Here is a 24,769-nt window from a genome sequence, read left to right as displayed (position 1 = left end):
CCCCCCCCCCACCCCCATATGTCTCATTCCCTCAGCCCCCCCCCCCCACCCCCATATGTCTCATTCCCTCAGCCTCCCTCCCCCATGTGTCTCATATCCTCAGCCTCCCCCCCATGTGTCTCATATCCTCAGCCTCCCCCCCCATGTGTCTCATATCCTCAGCCTCCCCCCCATGTGTCTCATTCCCTCAGCCCCCCCCATGTGTCTCATTCCCTCAGCCCCCCCCCATGTGTCTCATTCTCTCAGTCCCCCCCCATGTGTCTCATTCCCTCAGTCCCCCCCCATGTGTCTCATTCCCTCAGTCCCCCCCATGTGTCTCATTCCCTCAGTCCCCCCATGTGTCTCATTCCCTCAGCCCCCCATGTGTCTCATTCCCTCAGTCCCCCCCCATGTGTCTCATTCCCTCAGTCCCCCCCATGTGTCTCATTCCCTCAGTCCCCCCCCATGTGTCTCATTCCCTCAGTCCCCCCCATGTGTCTCATTCCCTCAGTCCCCCCCCATGTGTCTCATTCCCTCAGTCCCCCCCCCATGTGTCTCATTCCCTCAGTCCCCCCCCCATGTGTCTCATTCCCTCAGTCCCCCCCCATGTGTCTCATTCCCTCAGTCCCCCCATGTGTCTCATTCCCTCAGTCCCCCCCATGTGTCTCATTCCCTCAGTCCCCCCCATGTGTCTCATTCCCTCAGTCCCCCCCATGTGTCTCATTCCCTCTTTCCCCCCATGTGTCTCATTCCCTCAGTCCCCCCCCCCATGTGTCTCATTCCCTCAGTCTCCCCCCATGTGTCTCATTCCCTCAGTCCCCCCCATGTGTCTCATTCCCTCAGTCCCCCCCATGTGTCTCATTCCCTCAGTCTCCCCCCATGTGTCTCATTCCCTCAGTCCCCCCCCATGTGTCTCATTCCCTCAGCCCCCCATGTGTCTCATTCCCTCAGTCCCCCCCATGTGTCTCATTCCCTCAGTCCCCCCATGTGTCTCATTCCCTCAGTCCCCCCCATGTGTCTCATTCCCTCAGTCCCCCCCATGTGTCTCATTCCCTCAGTCCCCCCCATGTGTCTCATTCCCTCTTTCCCCCCATGTGTCTCATTCCCTCAGTCCCCCCCCCCATGTGTCTCATTCCCTCAGTCTCCCCCCATGTGTCTCATTCCCTCAGTCCCCCCCATGTGTCTCATTCCCTCAGTCCCCCCCATGTGTCTCATTCCCTCAGTCTCCCCCCATGTGTCTCATTCCCTCAGTCCCCCCCCATGTGTCTCATTCCCTCAGCCCCCCATGTGTCTCATTCCCTCAGTCCCCCCCCATGTGTCTCATTCCCTCAGTCCCCCCATGTGTCTCATTCCCTCAGTCCCCCCCATGTGTCTCATTCCCTCAGTCCCCCCCATGTGTCTCATTCCCTCAGTCCCCCCCATGTGTCTCATTCCCTCTTTCCCCCCATGTGTCTCATTCCCTCAGTCCCCCCCCCCATGTGTCTCATTCCCTCAGTCTCCCCCCATGTGTCTCATTCCCTCAGTCCCCCCCATGTGTCTCATTCCCTCAGTCCCCCCCATGTGTCTCATTCCCTCAGTCTCCCCCCATGTGTCTCATTCCCTCAGTCTCCCCCCATGTGTCTCATTCCCTCAGCCCCCCATGTGTCTCATTCCCTCAGTCCCCCCCATGTGTCTCATTCCCTCAGTCTCCCCCCATGTGTCTCATTCCCTCAGTCCCCCCCCATGTGTCTCATTCCCTCAGTCCCCCCCCATGTGTCTCATTCCCTCAGTCTCCCCCCCATGTGTCTCATTCCCTCAGTCTCCCCCCCATGTGTCTCATTCCCTCAGTCCCCCCCATGTGTCTCATTCCCTCAGTCCCCCCCATGTGTCTCATTCCCTCAGTCCCCCCCATGTGTCTCATTCCCTGTGTCCCCCCCTCATGTGTCTCATTCTCTCAGTCTCCCCCCCCCCATGTGTCTCATTCCCTCATCCCCCCCCCATGTGTCTCATTCCCTCACCCCCCCCCCCCCCATGTGTCAACTGTGGTCGCAGATTTAAATTTATTTTTAGTCTGTTGACTAAAAAGCCATTTTAGTTTTAGTCGTATTTTAGCCATCTGAATTGTTTTAGTTGACTAAAATTAACACTGCTCCCGAGCTGCACTTCTACTCAGGAATTCTCTACCTTGTCCAGTCAGAACCTGACCCTGATCACCCACATTCCATGGTCATACAGATTCTTTGAATTCCAAGTTGTTTTTTTCAATCACCTACCTAAGCAGGACATTTTGCCATGTAATGCACTTTACAATCATATCACCTGAAGCAGGGAACTCCCCCCCCCCCCATGTGTCTCATTCCCTCAGCCTCCACCCCCATGTGTCTCATTCCCTCATCCCCCCACCCACCACGTGTCTCATTCCCTCAGCCCCCCCACCCCCATGTGTCTCATTCCCTCAGCCCCCTCCACCCCCCATGTGTCCCATTCCCTCAGACCCCCCCCCCCCCCACACTTTGAATTCCAAGTAGTTTTTTTTTCAATCACCTACCTAAGCAGGACATTTTGCCATGTAATGCACTTTACAATCATATCACATGAAGCAGGGAACTCGGGAACTCTTTTAATGTCTATTATCTATACCCAGTGTCTGTTCTATGGATGTGCAATGCACCGCAAATCTGCAGCCCTGTAGAAAAATATCTTCTCCAACTGGACCACATCAACGATGTGCCCATATCTGAATGCTTGGCTATTTTGCAGTTACTTTGCCTAGATTTCAGATTTTTATTTGTTACTGGAGTTTAGTGAAAAACCCTAGAATTGTCTTCTTCATTTTCAGAAAGTGTGAACATATAATTAGGGCACAAAGTCATACACTAATAGACAGTCCGTGACACACTCACCAGGCGTGAATTTCTATTCACTAGACCTACATTTTCATTATCCACTGGCTGGTGGGTAAATGGAAATTTTGAGCCCTTTTAATATATGTGTTTACTTACTTTCTTCCCGGTCTTGGTCATCCATGAGAGCCCTATTTTGTTGGCCAGCACAGCGGCCGTGACTGTAGTGCCATTGTTTCCACCCCAGCCGACAAGCATTACACCCAGCTTGGGTATTTTACGTTCTGTCCGGAAAGTGAATTTGGTGGAACATGGTTTGACCTGTAGACATATCAAGAAATGGTTTGGTGAGACAATTAGGTTATATTCTACCATTAAATGACAAGGACACTTGGTTAACAAAAAGTTAAAATAAATTGGTTACGTTCCTATAAAACTAGTTGAGTAAAACGACTTGATATTGCCAATATACCTATACCCAAATCATACTACTTAAAATTAAAGGGACACTATAATAACCAGCACAACTACAACTTAATATAGTTGTTCTGGTGAGTATAGTCAGTCCCTCAGGCTTTTTGCAGTAAATACTATCTTTTCAGAGAAAATGCAGTGTTTACATTACTGCCTAGGGACACCTCCAGTGACCACTCCTCAGATGGCTCTAGTGGTGCTTCTTGGGGCAGTGCTGCACAGGGGGCTGATAGTGCTGCAAAGGGGGCTGGACAGTATTTTTATCACTCTAGGGTCAGGAATACATGTTTGTCTTCCTGACCCTATAGTGTTCCTTTAAGTTTAATTCATGTATCAATTGACAATCTACAGACTCAAGGCGTTGTACTGTGAAAATGTTTGGTTTAGAGGCGATTCATCAACAATGTTGCCCAATAGTTTGAGTGCTGCTCGCTGGTTAACTAGTGCTACAAATCACATATTTTTTATTTTATTTTATTTTTTAGAGTTTATCAAAACTTCAATGGAGCTTCTGTTGCACTTTTGAGATTCCTAAACAAGAACTAACCACAGGACAAGCTAGTTCTCATATTCTTTGTGTTTGTTGCAATGCATTACTTATGCCAACTTCTCCCAAAGTTAAAAATAGTTATCCTGACGTGGACCCCGTGCTAACTGTGCCTAGAGGGGTATAAGACACACCTTGTCGATGAAGCCCAAAAAAGGCCTAATTGAATATCCATGGGTTGCTATATCTCCCCTGCAGATGGAACTTGCCAGCATTTTGCATCTGGGCCACTCTTGTTGTCAAAATCAGTCTAATATGCAAATAGTATAGGTTCACTGTGTAATGGCACAAGTGATCAAAACCATTGTTGAGGCTGAGTGGGGGACTAACTGAAGGGCAATCTATTGAGGTTCTCTGACCTTTTGCCCATTCTCAGAGTTCTCGTATTCTATGTATTTGTTGCACTTTTAGGAAAGCTTGAATAGAAGATAACAAACCTAAGAAAAATATATGCATGCACATCAAGATAAATATAAATTCTAAAACATATGTATACAAAGAATCACCAAGTGAACACATTTTTAGGGCCCTGGTTACCTTATCTGAATAGCTTGAAGCATCAGATTACAGAAAATGGAACTGTCTATTTAAACAGTGCATTTTGGGATCTTAATTAAAGGGGAAACATTGCTTTGTTGACAATTACACCATAGTATCAAAATATAAATTGAACACCCCCTATTGCTCATGTTAAAATGTTTTTCCATATGATATACTGCTTTTTTCAAACATATATTTAAGATTTAGCAACTGGCATCACTCTCCAGTTCAGTTCTGGCAAAGTCAGTGCACCCATTGCAGCCAAGGGGGAGAATTAAACCCAGAACATTGTTAACATTGTACTGTTTTTGCTACTCCACTTATTTTAACATTATGTCTAATGAACTAAAGGTGAATGGTAATGAAACAATATGGAGTTAATAAATGTGTACAAACACAAATATGCAGAAAAAAAAAATCACTTGCTTGAATGATCATACAATAAGTAATGTTTATGTAGACTCTTACAGTCGCCACATTTGTTAGTTTGTATGTTACATTTTGAGGCATCCCATTTTTAAAGAGTTAATTTAATAAAAAATACAATTCAAATTCTATCAGATTTCAGACAATTCTTGATGAGCTTCAGAACCATGGGACTGTCTACACTAGCTCTAGTAGTGCAGATGTTGTGGGATCTTTCAATGCGTAAATTAATGAGTCCTATTTATGGCAAACAGGAAGGTGTCATATTCTTGTTCCTAACAGATACAGTTTCATTGCACCCTGAAAAGAGTGACCTCTGTGTAATTCAGTATAGTATGTAAAGAATATGCATTTGATTGTGACCTTTATGTGGCCATCATATTACCCTACACCAGTCTGTCTTGGTAGAAGTAAATGATACCATAACAGGTCTCCAGAACACAGGATATAAAAGAGAAACCAATGAAAGTCTACGGGACTTAACAAAGAACAGTAGAGAACAGACAAGACAAAATATATATTTAAAAAATAAGCCATACAGCAATAGTCACGTTAAAGAATGTGTCCAGTAGTGAAAGCACTGACTTAGCGATGGACATCGGACTATTTTAAAGGATCACTATAGCGTTAGGAATACACACTGGTCGGGCATGTCTCTTAACACTTTTAGCTTTCCCACGGCCCACATGCACTGACTGCTTATAAGATCTGAGATAATCTTTGGAACGCCTTTCATTTGTCTTGATCTGTACCTGCTGTAGTTGAAGAGAATAGCATGTATTGTTCTAACATACTATTTCTCCATTTCCTTTCTGTACCTTCATAATTTCAAAGTTATTCTAAACCAATAAAACCATATTTACAATAATAAGCTTAATGAAAAAAAATAAGGCTCTTGAATAGTTCATAAGCCTTACTAGTTTAATACAGAACTATTTTCCCTTATTCTCTCGGACTGCAGCTGATTATTTGTGGAAATTCAAAAATGGGGGTGCCCACTCTGCCTGATAATAGTCCCCTCCCTACCTTCTGCCCAGTGATTGCGGTGTTCAGTCTGAGAGAGCCTGGTCTGTGCATGTCCACACCACCTCAAACTGAACATAGCGATCTCCTGCTGGGAGAGGAAGGAAAACAAATTCAGAAATGCAACAGATGCAGACACGCACAACTACCAAGCCTACATGTACAAACACCACTACATATTCGGCTACCCACACATTTCTACTACCACAACGTTACACAAACAAACAGCTAACCACAGTTACACAAACACACACACACTGCTACTATTTTACTTTTTAAGTTTCTATTATAGTGCAAATAATAAAGGTTCACTGCTCCCAGGAATTTGGTCATAACAGAGTCCACTGCCAAACTAGAGCTGCTTATTCCGTGAAGCCAGTATGCTCCATTGGTACACATCTATAATACAGCCAGATAATCTAATAGTAGGCAATTCTATACCCACACCAGGGCCTTTAATTGCCTGGCGACTAGCTGCTAAATCAACCTAAATCATTTCCATTCTATTCTCAGGAAATATCAATGAGAATGGATTTAAGATTCTGGCTATATTCTAGAAGTCCAAAATGAGATTCTCTGGGTAGACTTTATCCAAAGAGTACTTAATAAAAATATTTTCTTGACTCACATAGCCATCATCAAAAGGTGGAGTTTCTCTGGATCTAGCAAGAATTAACCATAAAGAATTTTTTTCCCCCCAAATTTAGACCTCCTTAAAGACTGTTTCAGTAACTTCTCTTTCACTCTCTATTCTAACACAAAGGATGTTGACTGTAGTAATTCCACAATTAGAAGTAAACCTGATGTTGAACCGTATCTTCTTTAAAGCAGACAGAAACAATTAAAGGGATGTTGTTGGTGGCCTATAACTCCTATAATACATGGCCAGAGAAGCATGGTTGTTGCACAGCAACATCTGGGGTACTGGAGTTTGAGACACCGGATTAAAACCCTCACCCTCAATGCCACCTCTCAAAAAAAATAAAAAATTAACCTGTAAGGACCAGATTTGTCTACATGTATTCCTCCCCATAGGCCCATAAAGAGATTGACATAACTGTGGCAAATCTTGTCACCATTGTAGTTCCCCAAATTTAGAAAATAATTATCACAGTTCAGGATTGTAACTCTATAGTGACCCAAAAGGGAATGGATCCAATGTGATATTTTTCTCATTGTGTTGGAATGAAGGGAATATCTGCAAATATGTCTGTTTCAACCCTCTTGCAGGACTTTTTTGTTTGCAAGCCTTTAAAAGTGCTTACTAGCCCAATCTCAAAATAAAATCACTATGATGTACCGTATATACTCGAGTATAAGCCGACCCGAATTTAAGCCGAGGCCCCTAATTTTACCCCAAAAAACTGGGAAAACTTATTGACTCGAGTATAAGACTAGGGTGGGAAATGCAGCAGCTACTGGTAAATTTCTAAATAAAATTAGATCCTAAAAAAAATATATTAATTGAATATTTATTTTACAGTGTGTGTATGAATGCAGTGTGTGTGTATGAGTGCAGCGTGTGTGTATGAGTGCAGCGTGTGTGTATGAGTGCAGCGTGTGTGTATGAGTGCAGCGTGTGTGTATGAGTGCAGCGTGTGTATGAGTGCAGCGTGTGTATGAGTGCAGCGTGTGTATGAGTGCAGCGTGTGTATGAGTGCAGCGTGTGTGTATGAGTGCAGCGTGTGTGTATGAATGCAGTGTGTGTGTATGAATGCAGTGTGTGTGTATGAATGCAGTGTGTGTGTATGAGTGCAGTGTGTGTATGAGTGCAGTGTGTGTATGAATGCAGTGTGTGTATGAATGCAGTGTGTGTGTATGAATGCAGTGTGTGTGTGTATGAGTGCAGCGTGTGTGTATGAGTGCAGCGTGTGTGTATGAGTGCAGTGTGTGTGTATGAGTGCAGTGTGTGTGTGTGTGTGTTGCAGAGCCTTGGTGGGGGATGGGCAATTTTATTTTTAATTATTTTAATATATTTTTTTATTATTATTTCTTATTATTAAATTTAATTTCATTATTATTATTATATTTTTTTTTCGTCCCCCTCCCTGCTTGATATATGGCAGGGAGGGGGGCTCTCCTTCTCTGGTTGTCCAGCATTAGCAGTTCAGTGGGGGAAAGGGGGGCTGTCAGAGCTGTAACTTACCTCTCCTGCAGCTCCTGTCAGCTCTCTCCTCCTCCGCGCCGTCCGTTCAGCTCTTCTGTCAGCTCACACTGTAAATCTCGCGAGAGCCGCGGCTCTCGCGAGATTTACACTGGGAGCTGACCGAGGTGCTGAACGGACCGGCGCGGAGGAGGAGGGAGGTGACAGGAGCTGCAGGAGAGGTAAGTAACAGCTCTGCAGCCCCAGTCTGTATTATGGCAATGTAAATTGCCATAATACAGACTATTGACTCGAGTATAAGCCGAGTTGGGGTTTTTCAGCACAAAAAATGTGCTGAAAAACTCGGCTTATACTCGAGTATATACGGTACTTAAAAAGCAAGCTTTGAAATATTCTGAATACATTTTGGTAGAGGAGTGCTTCTAGATTTTTTTCTGATACCTTGGTTACCCCATTCTCCTCGTAGACCTGTGTAGTTTGATAGTTGTAGTCAGCTTCTATCACATCCTTCAAATATTGCACACTGGGACTTTCAATCTTGAATGTATCTGCCATCTTTAAACTGCAATCAAAACACAACATTAACATGCAATGCTAAACATTTGGTAGAATACATAATATGGCTACCTCACCAATTTCCAAGAGGTTTATTTACAAAATAGAGAATTATGCTGAACTGGTGGTGATACCGTTGCTAAACTTAAAGTAGCACAATCACTAGCCTAATTTTTTTTTAACAAATCATGCTAAATAAATGCTAGAATAGTTTTATTTTTTAATGCATTTTTTTATATTATATATATCTCCATAGCCATGACATACTGAATAAAGTACAATTTTCCTTTTTTTTTTTTTTTACTCCAATGTGTAGTGTGAGTAGAAACAGAGAAAGAATTCCCTGAGGACATATAAACCTGTATTTAGCAAGGACGTGTCCGAGCAAGCAATGGTGCAATTTCATTATTCATATCTGGCGCTATAGAAGTTTGTTATGTTCTGACCTATCTTCATTCCTCATCCAGCTGAGGTGAGGGTTTGATTTGAGACACTTTTTCAAAAAAAGTGACATTTCTTTTTTAAGCTAAATTAGTGGACTTGGTAAATCTCCTCTAACTCATAGAGTTTAAACAGCAAATTGTGGTGAACTAAAAACCTAATTGGAAATTTTATGTTAAAATTGCCAAGATGGGACTACCAATTTTTGGAGAACTTTTGCAATTCAGGTTTTCAAGTCACTGTTTAGTAAATAAACTCCAAGGTATTTTACCTTGCACTTTTCTTGCCGGTTCACAAAACATTTTTACATTATGTAAAATAAAGGGACTTAAAAGGAACACACTGGGGGGGCGGGGCCTAGCCGCGGATCAGACTGGTCGCACCAAGCGTGAGCTCCGGGCTAGAACCCACTATACAGCCACCAAAGTATGATATACTGAACCAAAATTGCCCTCTAGGTGTAGAAGAGCATCAGTGTTACCCCGAGAATACGCTGGGTGGATTTCTGTGCTCGGAGAAGCAATCTGCAACCGACAACACACTGCGGCCTACCAGCAGATGCAAGCGGGGGAGAGGCGGCCGATCTCCCTGCAAGCTGTCCTGCAGGAAAAAGCTAAAGCGCTTAAGAGCCCCGTGCCCCCCCTGCCAGTGAGGGATATCCTGGCGCAACTATCATACAGGCGATCAAGAGAACTCACCCGATCAAGACACATCGCATTGCAGCACAGTCAGAGCCAAGATGGCGACTGTGCCGCTGACCACGACGACACAAGGCCTGCTGGAAAACTTTGAACAGAGGCTGGATGCACTCTTCAGCGCCTTCTGGCGGAAGCTGTGCAATAGAGGAGAGCAAACCAAGGCAAAGCGGCAGAAGACCGACAAGCGGCAGAACATACCTCCCGGCCCTCTGCACCGCGAGACTGGTAAGCCTCGACGAATCCGACCAGCTCCCAGTTTTGAGAAGCCGACGAAAAAGAGGGCTCGTTGCGGGGCTGCATCCCGTCCAGAGTCACCCAACGCCCGCTACCTCCTCTCTAGGATGAGAGCCCGAAGGGGAACAGCCCTGGGGTCTAACCCACACCCTCGGCGGGAGCAACCACGACCCCAGGCGGCAACAGCACCTTACCGAGTGATCGCCCATACGGGAAACCGAAGCAGCCAGCTCCGGACAGAGGCTATTGTGATGACATGCGGCCTATCTTGGAGAGGCCATGTTTGCAGTGGTGTGGGAGACCGGAGCAGTGGAGATCGCACAGAGGCTTCCGAGATCCCCCGGGACTGGCGGAGCGACCAAGTGAGGACTGTCCCAGACCTGTCTCCATACCCAACTCGGACAGACAGCAAAGGTATCGGGTGACAGCTGGCCAGAGGGGTGTCTGGCACAAGCTACAGACTGGGCACTATGAGGCTTTGGGCTTCCCGTCTCTGCGGCACAGTGTCACCCTGGCGCCCATCAACCATTGACTCTAGATGTTATATTGATGCCTGTCTTTCTTACTCAATTTCTTTTGTTTACCTTGCCAAGCATGTATCGAGTTGAGTGGATATACAGCAAGCTTTTTATCAGTTTTAAGCTCACCAACGTGCTATATCGCTGCATTCCAGTCATACTAAATTTAAGTGTGTTCCACACACTCGACTAGGTGCTATAACCAGCACACCCAGTTAGCTACACGCCTTTCTACTCTGCTATATATATATATATAATAGCTGAAAATGTTAGTTCTTCAGTTTAGAGCAGGTTAGTGCAATTGTGCTGTTATTTTATTTTATTTTAATGCCATGCCAGTACTCAAGAGCATAGTACCCTTATGCTATTTCAGTCTATGCAAACCAGTGCCTGGGCCCCACATTATAGCCTGTTATGTCTTATCTACAATTACTCCTAAATTTTTAATGACTCAGATCTTACGCTTAGATCCAAAGTTAAGCTTGTTTTACTATACTAAAAAAGTGCAGCATACCCATATGTCATGATGCGATATCGGTTGTATTTTCCTATTATGACTACCGCTGCCATCATGGCATCACACGCATGTATGTTAATCGATGCACAATAAAAATAAAGAATTAAAAAAAAAAAAAACACACTGAGCACCATACCAATACAATGCTATGTAGCATTTATGGTGCCAGGGGTGTTCCTGCATCCCACAATGAATATAGTCAAAATAGTTGAGAATAGCTTGACTTCTTACCTGGGGTCCTCCAAGCACCGCTCCCAGCCTCCACAACTTCCGACAGAGAGCCACAAGCTCTCTAAGCTAATCCCATCGTGCAGAACACACTTTCAGAAAATAAGCACACTGCAGGATTTGGCTCCTAGAGCTTTTGCCCATCTAAAAGATGTATGGGAGGCAGGCCTCGGTGCCTGGCTGGTCCCAGGTAAGAAGGCAAACCATTATAGAAACAGTTTGACTACTTACATTGGGGGCACCAGGATACTACTGGCTTTATAACCACTACAGTGCACTGTAGTGGTTATGGTGCTTGGAGTGTTCCTTTTTTTTTTTTTAATTAAGAAAAATCAACCATATCTGTCATGCCTTTGTGCAAATGTGGTGAAGAGACACCCAGCGTCTAAAGAAAACTACTACTATAACTGCTACACTGTTAAAGTGTGAAAGCATTCAAAGTGAATTTCAAATTTAAAGGCCCAAATAGCTGAACTGGAAGCATAACTGGCTTAGACAATTTTTCAAATTCAACTTTGTTCTAAAATGTTAAAATGATTTTTAATTCCCATGTCATAGTAAGACAAAATGTAGATACTAAAATTTAGAATACAGATTGAGGTTAAACATATTTTGTTAAATATACATATTTGAATTACCAAAATATAAAATATTAGAGTGCACAACTTGGGATGGACATTGAGAGGAGTGGAATCGCCTTCTTAATCCCAAGAAGGGATTGAAAATGAATTATGATAAATAAATGATCACAGTCAATTGGAATCTAAGTAAAGTCAATGATCTCTCAGCATTCCAAAGTTCGGGGGGGAAGGGGTACTCTAGTGTGCCATGCCAGATGAGCATGCTTAAAGGAAGTGGAGATTAGATGATGTCAATGGTATTTTAAATATTCTAAAATTGTAAAAAATTAAATTAAATTTAAACCTGTTGTGTTGACAGAGGCTTTTAAAACATTGAGTACCAACCACACATGCTCATCTATAAACCAACATTTTCATCATTAGGAAATACACTATATGGCAAAAATATGTGAACACCTGACCATCACACCTAAATGAGCTTGTTGGTCATCCCATTCCAAACTTATTAATTAACTTTCGTGGCTATAAGAGCCACCATTCTTCAGGAAAGGCATTCCACAAGATTTTGAGTTGGATCTGTGAGAATTTGTACAGATTCAGCCAAAACAGCATTAAGCACTGAAGTTGAGCAAGGAGGTCTGGCTTTCAATTAGAGTTCTAATTCATCCCAAAAGTGCTCAGTGGGGTTCATTTCTGGCTACTTAGTATCCTCCACACCAAACTCACCAGAACCATGTTTTCATGCACCTTTCTTTTTGAGCAGGGGCACAGCTAAAACAAGAAAAGACCATCCCAAAATTTTGCCATGAAGTTAGAAGCACACAGTTGTCTAAAATGTATCCTGTAATCTTAAAATGACCCTTCACTGGAATGAACGTGTCTAGCCCAAACCTTGAAAACCAGACCCACACACCAGTATCCCTTCTTCACTAAGTGCACTGCACTCCAGTAGGTATTGTTGTGCTGACATCCGCCACACCAAAATTCTTCCATCAGACTGCTAGATAATGAAGTGTGATTCATTACACCAGAGAACACGTTTCTAATGCTCCAGTATCCATTAGCGGCGTGTTTTTCACCACTCCAATTGATGCTTAGCATTGTGCATGTTCACGTGAGGTTTATAGCTGGCTGCTCGGCCATGAAGACCCAGGCGATCTTTGCAAGCTACATGTGTCAGTATTTCGACCCCCTTGTATTGTGTGTACTTCTGGCCTACCACTTTGTAGCTTAACCCCTTAAGGACACATGACATGTGTGACATATCATGATTCCCTTTTATTCAAAAAGTTTGGTCCTTCAGGGGGTTAAACACTTCCACTTCACTATATCAGCGCTTTCAGTTGATTGAGGCAGATCTAGGAGGGCAGAAATCTACCAACCTAACTTGTGACAAAAGTGTCATTCTGTGACAGCGGCACATTTAAAGTCACTGAGCTCTTAATGTTTCATGACTTTCATGTGCTAGATTCTGAGTCGTTTAGCAAGTGGTGAGGATGAAAGAACTGAACTCAATAATTACTAGGGGTGTGTAGCGGACCACGGGTAACCAGACTGGTTACCTCCGTTAATTCCTTCCTTCAGCCACTCTGGAACCATTAAAGGAGCACTATAGTGCCAGGAAAACAATCTAATTTTCCTGGCACTATACGGTCATTAGGTCCCCCCACCCTCAGGGCTGCCCTCCCGCTGGGCTGAAGGGGTTAAACCCCTTCAGCCACTTACCTTTCTCCAGCGACAGGCTCCCTCGGCACTGGTGAACTCTCCTCCCCCTGCCGACATCAGATCCAAATGTGCATGCGCGGCAAGAGCTTCCCCTTAACCACAAGCCGGCATACACAGTCTGATCCCAATGGATCGGCTTGGGGATGTCCGAGAAGTACTCACAAATCACTTTTCCAGTTCTGTCTGTTGTGATAACCCGTCGGCATTCCCATTTTGCTTACCGGGTCTATAATGAATGGAAAAGTCGTATTGTTGTAGGGCTAGGCTCCACCGCAGTAACCTGGCATTGTCTTTTACCAGGCCCATAGTCCTTGGGCAGGAGGCTGGCCAGCAGGCTCCTCCAAGAGCTTGTGGCAAACATACGGGAAAAGGAGCATTTGCCACAGGGTGTCCACACATTTTGGCCATATAGTTTATTTTTGCTATATTCTAAATACTGTATATGCACAGAATACTGAATTTATTTAAATCAAGCTAAATAAAAGAGCTGCCTATGTGTTGTATGTGATTTTAATGGGATGAACCGAATTCATTATCACATGGTGCATGCATGCAGAGTGCATCAGCAACCATCTCTCTCGCAGAGTCCTTGTGTGCAAAAAAATTCTATCATTTATCATTGGAAGCAACAGGATTGGCTCGGGCTCCTGGCAACACCTTCATTTTACAGCATCAGAGGGAGATCCAGGTCTGAAGAAAAGTTGTAAGAGGCTAACTTTCACAGACAGATCACTGCGCAGTTTTTCATGCATAGTTTAGTTTAATAAAATTAATTTAAATTTTTTTTAATAAGTTGCAGAATCCCTTTAATAAAGTCTGGCTCAATACCTAATTAAACCATACATAGTTTAGGCAAAGTCTAAATATAAATCTAATGTAATAAACTTGTACAGGAATTGCTTAATATTTTAAACAGTACCTAAGACCATTTTATACAGCAGTAAAAGTCTTGTTGAGTCGTGTTTCGACAGGAAAGTCCAGAATGTGTTTTAACCCCTTAAGGACCAAACTTCTGGAATAAAAGGGAATCATGACATGTCACACATGTCATGTGTCCTTAAGGGGTTAAAGGACAACGGTCACCTCAACAGTAATTTTTTTTTTTTTTTAAAGGGACACTATAGGCACTTAGACCACTTCAGCTCATTGCAGTGCAATATTTGAGGACCGTTAATTCTGCAATGGTAATTATTGCTGTTTTTGATAAACTGACATAATGACATTTAGGGTTAACACCATATCTTGTGGCTGTCTCTCAGACAGTTACTAGAGGGACTTCCAGGTAGTTAGGCGACTTTTGGTTCCCTGACCCTGGACGTCCTCACACTCTGCAAGAGTACATCCAGCGTCACCCAAAGCTTCATGGGAAAGCATTAAAATGTATTTTATACTGTGTGGCATTATTTTGCTGTTTCGGCTCTATTTTATATACACCTAAGAAACCTGGAATGAAATAAACTTTTTGGGACCGTACCCCTGTGGGGGAGACAAGCCTGCTAACTATTTCCATCTTGTGAGTGGTTTTCCTTCCCTTTGTTTATCAGCTTCACCATATACAGTTTTCTTTCCTTTTCGATTTTATCACCAGGTTTAAATGTGTTCTTTTTATCCTGTTATGCAGGCTATATTTTCCATATTGGTGGTTTGATTCCACTTGTCACATATTTGTTTCACTTACCTGTGTGTATTATATATTCTTTTGACCATCCATCAGTACATACATATTTTGTATGTATTTTTTTAATTTATTCCCTGTACGAGGTGTTTGTGAAGTACATTTTATGGGTGGCCCTGCTTGTTACATTTGTGTTATACATGCACACACGTTTGCTAGAGAGATTATATATATGTATATATATATATATATATATATATATATATATATATATATATATATATATATATATATATATATCCCATTATACAGTGCTATAGAATTTGCTGGTGAAAAAAAAATATATATATATACATACATACATACACGAGACTACATTTACAGAGAGCATTAACCCCTTAAGGACACATGACATGTGTGACATGTCATGATTCCCTTTTATTCCAGAAGTTTGGTCCTTAAGGGGTTAAAATAACTTGACATGGTGTAAAGTAAATATCACTCGGATAGGTTTCCTTATCATTGAGCAAGACATGCTTTTGAACTGGAATGGTTAAGTAAGAGCTGTGTTGTAGTCACCCTGCCTCTTTCTCTCTCCCCATACATTAGTCCCAGCCCCTCAAGTCACAATAGTGGACTGCAGCCAGTAGCAGAGAGACAAGCGTAAGAGCCAAACCCCTTTGTCAGAGAGACATGTAACAGGGCTGAACCCAGCCTGATAGGGGAACAGGTATACCCCGCATGATGCACAAGGGAGGAGAAAGCCTGCTCGCAGGGTGGGTTAATGATTTTTTTTTTAAATAGAATGGCCACGCTTACATAAAGGCCTTAACGTGCAACACCGTGGACAGCAGTTCCAGAATCGGTTACAAATGAATGAATGCCTGTGAAACATAAATGAATTTGCCCACATGTGTCTCTGTAATCTGGTTTTATTAGTACCATATGTTTCTAATCAATGAAAATCCTCTATACACGTGTAATTCCTATCGCCACAGCGTTCAGCTTTTATGACACATGTTCATAATATATGTTTATCTGTATAAAAGCCCATAATATGTCTGTATTCTTCCTCAGGCAATGAATAATCCTACACAGAGTACTGTGAGAGATACTGCGTGTACAGACGTAGTTTGAATACAAGCTGCTGAGTGTGAGGTTATTAGAAGAAGATAATCACTTACCCGGTGTTCTAGAATCTGGAAGGTGAAGCCGGCTGCACTGAGAGCTTTCCTTGTAATAATCAGCTCATTACAATATATCCTCCTCTTTACAGCATCCCCTTCCCTGTCATCCAGCACTACACGACGCCCCTATCCGACAACATCCCGCCCACCATCACAGTGTGGCCTCCTGCCAGCTCCCTGCTCAGTATCTGGACTTCAACTAATTCCCCTTCTGTTTGGCAGGTGAACATTATTTAAATCCTACTGTAGCCTAAAAGAATAGTAATAAACATATACCGATGCTATTGTAAGAGGGAAGCTAGGATTGCTACCTTTGTATTGTATTCTATATCCACACAAATGATTGCCTATAAATTATACTGTGATATCAGTCTTAATAATGGTTTATATAATTATTACTTGAAAGTGTAAATAAAAAACATTTAATGGGCATGTAATCAATGTTCAAGAGCTATCTAGCAAAGAAGGATAGTACCTCAATTTGATAACATTTGCATGTGGTGAAGATCGTGGGGCTTATTTACTAAATACCAAACTGTGAGTCGGGAGGACAAGGGAGACATGATATAAGCCAAGCTGTGACTGCAGCTTGTTTAACGTTTCCCAGGTCTGAAAATTAAGATAACGTTTTTTCCATTCAGATATCAAATCTCTACAATTTACAAATCTTTGCAAGTTTGTGAATAAGCCCAAATGAATGGAAAAATATTAGACTATATTTTGCATGTCTATTTCCATCCACTACAATTTTGTTTAGTGACTAAAACATTTAGACACATTTTTTTGCGTTTTTGCACAATGCTGATGTGTTTGGGGGATTCACTTAAAAACAAACAAAAAAAAAACTATTTTAAAATATATATGTCAAAGAAAACAATTCGTACGACTGTATCTTCCACAAACCCTCACAGCAGGGTATAGTGTAGCCTGCACTAAAAAAGGGTTCAGGGTCACTGACAGTGATGGGACATGAATTCAGGAATCCCACCTAATCCAAAGCCCCTCTAACATAACCCTGAAAGGTAAAATCAATTCAAAAACCACCAACTGTCATTCTTGACCACCAGTGTCATTCTTGACTCTTTTCAAAGGTGATATCAGAGGCAAACGTAGGCTTTGTACCCCTACACCTAACACGGAGCTGTAGGATACCAAGTGAACTGACTGGCCATAAGACATACAGAGAAAATGTTCTAATAAACGTTTTCTAGAACGGTTTAGCTCTCCTCCTATTGTGAGCTGCTGTGTTTCCGGAGTATTCTATAAACAGTTTATGGAATGAATATTTGAGCACTGTATGTTATTGGCAAACGGGGTGTGACAGCATAGTTCACTGAGTTCACAGAAACACGGTCACTCACGCAGTGCTCACATTCTCTCTACAGTCAAATATTATACCCTTAATCTTGCCATTATCAGTTGCAATTGTTGTAATGCACACTAATCTGCACTTCTATGATTATCACACTAGACTGTTTGTATAACACTATACATTATATACCGTATTTTTCAGTGTATAAGACAACCACTTACTTTTTTTAGGCCAAAATTAAGAAATCAATATTTTAAACATCAAATAGAACAACTTTGATATTTTAGAAGTGAGAATAACACACTTATGATTCTCGTGCCTCCCCAGTGCTACAGTACTCTGTGAAGTTAATGGCTCTATAGTGCATGCTGGGAGACTACAGCTCCCACAATACAGCAGGTGGTGTGTGGGAATGCTGGGACATCACAGTAGTATTCCCTCTGCACCCTGATCCCCATTTCTTCCCACATAAATATGAATCAGAAAGCAAGACCTACCTGAGGTGGAGTATACTTTAATATGGCTGCTCCTTTTATGGTGTGGCATGTCTCTGTAGCTCCGTTGACGGTACGTGCTGATGTCTGCTGTAGCTCCCACGCGTATAGGGACCTCTTCCTCCTTGCCACAGCATTCAGAAGTGGATCAGTGGGAGGGAGGCCAGGTATGTGTGTGGGCCGTGGCACACTGAAATGCGGCAGGCGCAATCTTGACTTAGGCCACGCGCACAAGTGTTTTTTAACACCTGCAGTGACATTCCGTGTATATTACAACCAGTGGTGTATTTTGTTTTTGTGCTGCCCTATGCATGACTAAACTTATTTGATCTGTTAATCTGTTGGCGCTATATGAATGGCAATAATAATAATAGTAATAATAATCGGGTTGGTGTCACTCTATGCAGTAACTCATGATGTCACCCCCTGGATATCCTTCAGTACCAGACCGTACAGAATCCTTAGTGCAATAATGCAATTATTCAGTGTATTTTCTATTCCAGGATAGGATACGGCTAGCACAGACCAACATTTAGAAGAAAGGAAAACACTTGACTCCTACACATTTTGATAATTTCACAAACAAAAGTGTATTAAGCAACTAACAAGTTATTCAGGCTGGACATGGAAAAGTAGAAGTGTTCGGTTTAGCTCTCAGAACACATACATTTCCAGGAGCAATCTTACTGACACAAAAGAATTCTCACATATCCCTCTTTAGGAGAGACAGCACCTATTTTGGACAATAAAACTCACATTCTAATGTAATACAGGTAGCTAATAAAGCTTGCACTCTAATGTAAGCAAGATAACCAATAAAGATTGCACTATGACTAAAATACATTAAAGTGCAAGCTTTATTACCTAACTGAATTACATAATTCAGCCATAGACAATAAAAGCCATATGGACTTTGTATATATATATATAGATGGGAGCCTTTACGTATAGAGAACAGACATAAAGTCTGTGCGTATATAGGTTGGATTGTGACAAAAGCTGGAATCCCCATCGGACAGTACCTCAGGTTACGACGTAACTGTTCATCCCTAGATGATTTTAGGTCTAAAGCAAGGACCTTGAGACTGTCATTCAGGGAAAAAGGATATCCCAACAGGGTGCTAAAGAGAGCATATATGAGGGCTCTCTCAACTGAACGGCAAACCCTTATTGATGACAATTCTGCAAAACAGGAGGGACACTTGATAAGATGCATTGGAACTTTTGATGCTGGGTGGGCTAAGATGATGGGAATCTTTAAGAAATATTGGCCCATCATATCCTCGGATAAACATCTCAAAGATGTAGTGACAGCATACCCCTCTATCACAGCACGTAGAGGTAGGAATTTAAGGGACCTACTTGTCCCTAGCCATCTTTCCTCATTGTCAACTTCAGGACCCTTTAAAAACTATTTGCCTATTGGCACATATCGATGTGGTCACTGTAGTGCATGTCCCTATATTAACAAGAATTCTAAAGTTTGCAATAACCGTTCCAACTCAGAGACCTTTAATTTGCGCTCCTTTATCAATTGCCGCACTGCAGGGGTTATCTACTTACTTACCTGTTCATGTGGCCTTATGTATGTGGGGAAGACTTTTCGTCCCTTCAAGCTTAGAATTAGGGAACATGTAAACTCAGTGAGGAGACGTCTCAAAACCCCTATATCGAGACACTTACATCTTTGCCATAATCATTCCTCAGCAGGAATACGTTTCCTGGGATTAGAACACATCCCTCAGCCCCCACGAAAAGGCGGCTGGGAAACTAAACTCCGTCAGAGGGGGGCATTTTGGATTTTTAAACTCCAAACCCTATCGCCACATGGTCTGAATAAGGGGTTTTCATATACCCCTTTCATTCAATGAACATTTTTTAGTAACTTCATATGGGTATTTTTGTTAATTATGATTGTAATCACTATTATCTAATATTTATTCTGAAGCTATAATTCACTTTTTGGTTTGTTAAGTGTTTATTATTTAGGGACCTAAGCTACTATACATCTCCTTGCACAACCTTAGTGATGCTACATTGGTTATCATTACTTATTTGACTGTCTGGAGCAAGGGATCCATTACTGCTTTTGATATATCTGATACTTACTATATAGCAGGACTTTGTATTGAGTGCTCTCTTTATACTATGGATGGATAAAGGGTAAATGGGTGCGTTATGCATTGAGCTGTCAGTGTACCCATTCCCAAATTATATGCATAAATTTGTCTCCACTCCTCCTAATGGACCCCGTTTTTCCTTATAATTACACACTTAGGTGTTATAACATTTAGGCAGTGAATGGCCAATCTTAGGCTATGATCTGATCACCCTTAGATTTACCATCTAGGGATGACCAGTCTGTTAATCCCCCTGCTGTACTGTATTTTCGGGTTGCGATAACCCCGCCCATCTAGTGACGTCTTTGAGACTCACTAGTTTTGTCAGTGATGGGGGCGTAGCAACAGGGATGGTGTCCGCCCCTTCCCCGCCCACGTGACACAGTGCTCGACGTCATAGTCACGTGGGGCATGCGGACGTGGTATCCGCCCCTTCCCCGCCCACGTGACGTAGCGTTTTGACATAATCGTCACGTGGTGTATGCGGAAGTGGGTCGGGCTGCAGTGGACTCCAATCGCATAGCTGGTAGACGGAGTCTCGTCCGGACCAACGAGATGTGCCTGTAGAGAATAATGAAGATGTGGAAAGGCAGCAAAAGATGCTGCCTTACAGACATCTACTGGAGAAACAAGAGCTCTGCCCCCCAGGGGCAGCCAATACCCTGTGTTAAAAGAGCCGTGAGGGGGGCGGGGCCGGGCGGCCATGCCAGCAGGCTGCAAGGCATTGCAGCTCCAGGGGAAATCAACTAAAAATGGGTACTTACCCACCACAATCAGCCTGGAACCCCCTGGAAGCGTGCGATACAGGGCCCTGGAGTGTCCCGGTGCAGCTGGGGCACCTGATATCGGGTGCACTGGGTCCTGGTGAGATGCTCCAGGGCTTGGGGGACTGAGGCCTACCCGGGAGGCGAGTGGGGCGGACGGCCGCTGCCTCGCTCTCTGCCCGGCGAACACTGAGAACCACAGCAACACGGGGGGCCCCCGGCCCCGTTCACCCCCCCCTCTGGGCCGGCGGGGGTTATCCCGGTCCCCACCAGGCAACCAACACATTGGCAGCGCTCCTGGGGGACTTACAGCCTAAAGTCACCGACTGCCATGCGGCTCCAACAAGATGGCTGACAGAGAAGCACCTTCCATACATGGAAACAGCGGCTCTGCTGCTCACTTACACTGCAGGGCGAACCCCAGAAGCTGATCCAGCGCCTGCCTCAGCTGAGAATGTCTCGCTGGGGTCCCCTACCTCTCAGCCCACAGACCAACACTGAAGCAGTGCCCGGGAAGGTCACCTCCAAACGATGACTTCATCGCCACGTTCCCCCACCTGGTCACTGTGGCCGGTAAAGCACCATACCCCCATACTCACATGCCGGACGGGTACTGGGATCGCAGAGATGCGCAGACACTTGGGCCAGCAGTGGGTCCTTGGGACTCTATAGACTCTGGTATGCCCCAAGAGTAATTTCTCTGCTGGAGAATGGGATGCCGCTCACCAACAACTCCTGATACCAAAAGCGACAGGTACCCCAACTCCACACGACAGACGGCATATAAGGCATACCGACCGCCTTCACAGCAGACACCTTGGCTGTGGTTAACAATTAATGGACATGTCTGCAGCCGAAGCCACAGTTGAAGATACAGCGCAAGACAGACCTACCACCCAGATTAGCGCAGAAGATAACCCAGCATGCCACAACCCGCCTGGTGGCACATCACTCATTTAAGCAACTCTATTAACCAAGCTGTAGTTTTATATAAACATATGTACACACTTTAGTTTAACACTGAAGCATAACTTCACGTGCATACCACAAGCCTACTACAATGTTGGAAGCCTGTTTTTTATTCTTGTTCTTTTATCGTTTAAAGTGCATATCCTGACTAGGCATACCTCATGCATCTTATCACTATGACCCAATCAATGTACGACTTCACGTAAACTGACATACTCAACATCAGCTAATGTACCATTTAAAAATGATAAATGCTAAGTTTAACTTGTCTATCTTAACTATAAAATGTGCAGTCTTGTTTCAAATAGCCATGGAAATCTATAATATGTATTCTTGTTCGTGCTATCGTGGCACACCATGCTCGATTGTAATTCCCTGCACGCTATAAATAAAGAATTCAAAAAAAAAAGAGCCGTGAGAGATATCGGCACATAAGGACCACTGGAAAAATATGCCAATCTACTTGCTCGTCTGAGTCAATTTAAACCAAAGTTTTTGCAGGGAGCTCCGTACCCCTGGAATCTACACTGGAGGTTAACAAACAGCAGGCCAGAATACCTGAGCTCCTCAGTCCTTGCAATGCTCCAAACCTTGCAATGCTCCAAGAAAAAAACTCTTTAAGCTCCCGAAGAGAGGTGGGACAACCACCCAAGGGAAAGCAGACACAATCGGTTGACTTGTAGGAAAAAAGGAAGTTGAAGAGCCACCCTGTATATAGCAATACTGCAAAATTCATCTGGGGAAGAAAATGCCTGAAGCTCACTGAATCTTTTAGCCGGTCTGACGGCCATGGTGACCTAGAGGAACGAAACCTGTAAGGGACACCTCTTCCAAAAAGAAAGAGGGACACAAAGAGCTGGAAAAATCAAGGATAAACCCTAGGCAGGAAAAAACAGATCTCTAGGAGGATGTCTGGACCTAACAGATTACAACAAACCTATAGATTAACAAACGGATGCAAAATCTTTCTCAGTGAGTCTTAGGACTGAGGCTTGAACTTCAAAGCCGAAAGACCCAGGTCTGCAGAAGAAAAAAAACTTCCAAAAAATTGGAAACATGGGTCCTAGAGACGAATGAACACACGGGCAATGGTGTTTCCACCATCAAAAAAATAAACTTGACCTTTATATGAAAGTAGACCGAAAAAGCAGGAAGTCTAGTTTAACACAGCAGTAACCAGGCCGTAAACCAGAACTTCTACAGAACCCTAGGTTAGATTCCTGTTTATTATGAAATTGTACGAGATTGTAAGTTCGCACTGTGTGGAGGCCATCTTCTTGAACGTCGGGAAGTATACTCCACCTTGTTTGGCCTAGAGTAGAATAAGAACCAGGATAAAGTTCCGACTGCCCTAATTTCCAAAGAATCCTTGGAAATAGTGTCAGCGGAAGAAAGACGTATGCCAGCCTGACATTACATTTCAATGAGAGTATCTCTATTCATCGCAGGGACCTGTTCTGAACAGGGAGGAAACTTGGGAACCTGGCTTCTGTAATGCTTGCCCTAAGGGTCAAGTCTGGAAAATCGAAGTTCCTCTCCAGAGCATAAAACAACACATGGACCTCAGGACCAAACTCTCTGATTCCAGTTACCCCTGCCGAGCTTGACGACTATGTAATTGTCGATCCCTCTGAAAAGAAAACTGCCGAAATATCTACTAGATATTTTTGCACCACAGCAAGATAACCGCCTACAGGTGATAAAGAGCGCTTACTCTGATTCCTCCTTGCCGGTTGACGTATAAACCCATTGTACATGAGTCCATTTGAATCTATATGGCCTTCTGCTGCATCCACTGACTGGAGGGGTGAAGGCGGAAAGCACGGCTGAAACCCCCGAAAATGCAGATTTTCCCTTAACCTAAACCTCGAAGTATGATGGAAACTAGATAAGCTCACCAAACAGTTTCGGCTGCATCTGCCTCCTGAAAGGAACTCTGAGGATTTACACCAAGAAAGTAGAGCTTTTACACGATGGGAATAATTAAAGAAAAAAAAAAACCCATCTAGAGCCTCTACCTTTCCCGACTAGGCTGATAGAATCTCCCATTTAGAGTCCACTAAAGGATTAAGCTCTGATGGAACAATATCTTTCAAATCCGGATCTGCTTCTACCAACTCCCTTACTCTATGTTTGGAAAAAGAAAACCAACAACCTGTTGGACTGAAACACGAGACTAAGGAACTCCTTGAAAGGGAATAAGGATCTCTGGATGTCTGGTAAAATTGATGGCGTCAGACATTTCTACCTCTGTTCTGATCCCAAATTTATCTCAATTTGAGGTGCGGTATCAGCCGTCTATGATTGCAACCATAAAGTTACCAAACATAGACCTAAAGAGAAAACAAATGAATCATTCTTTGACAATCGCCAATTCAGGCACTAATGGAGCATAGGTTAATCCTGATCTCCAGGAATCATGTTCAGTATTGCGTTGAGCAACCAGGAGAGAGGAGGAATAAAAAATAGCTGTGGTTACCGCAGCTCCCGCAAGTAAAGCTGTCTGATAGGATTCCTTGAAATAACCCAGCATGTGGATACATATATAGAGGTGGCGACCTCACAGTAACTAATGTATAGAGCAAAAAGAGGATATATATACTGAGGGAGTAACCTCCTAGAACACATCCCTAGAGCATCTAGAGAATACTTATACTGAGGCTCTGTCTTCACAGAAACTCATACTCACATAGCATATAGAGGATAGAATTACCGAGGTTGAGTCCTTATAGTAACTATTACATAGAGCATTATACTGAGGCTGTGTCCTCATAACTCCAACATAGAGTATATAGAAATCACATATACTGAAACCGAACCCTCATAGAAACACATATATGGAGCATATATCATATAGCATAAATTGGCTATATAGTAAGAGGCAGTGTCCTTCTAA

The 24,769-nt window shown here is 43.2% G+C and overlaps 1 protein-coding gene across 1 annotated transcript in view; it reads right to left on the bottom strand.

Annotated features, from left to right (window-relative positions):
• The window catches only part of ISYNA1 (inositol-3-phosphate synthase 1), a 33,172-nt gene extending 16,852 nt beyond the window's left edge, over positions 1-16,320 (bottom strand). The window contains exons 1-3 of the mRNA XM_063455407.1: positions 16,212-16,320; positions 8,357-8,477; positions 2,961-3,122 (exon numbers count right to left, since the gene is read on the bottom strand). Coding sequence (XP_063311477.1) covers positions 2,961-3,122; positions 8,357-8,470 — 276 coding nt within the window. The 5' untranslated portion in view covers positions 8,471-8,477; positions 16,212-16,320. The remainder of the gene's footprint in view (positions 1-2,960; positions 3,123-8,356; positions 8,478-16,211) is intronic.
• Positions 16,321-24,769: the final 8,449 nt, after the last annotated feature.

The sequence above is a fragment of the Pelobates fuscus genome, chromosome 5, assembly GCF_036172605.1.
Source record: "Pelobates fuscus isolate aPelFus1 chromosome 5, aPelFus1.pri, whole genome shotgun sequence".
Classification (NCBI taxonomy): domain Eukaryota; kingdom Metazoa; phylum Chordata; class Amphibia; order Anura; family Pelobatidae; genus Pelobates; species Pelobates fuscus.
The sequence above is the reverse complement of the archived record's forward strand: the minus strand, read 5'-3'. Positions and strand labels throughout refer to the sequence as shown.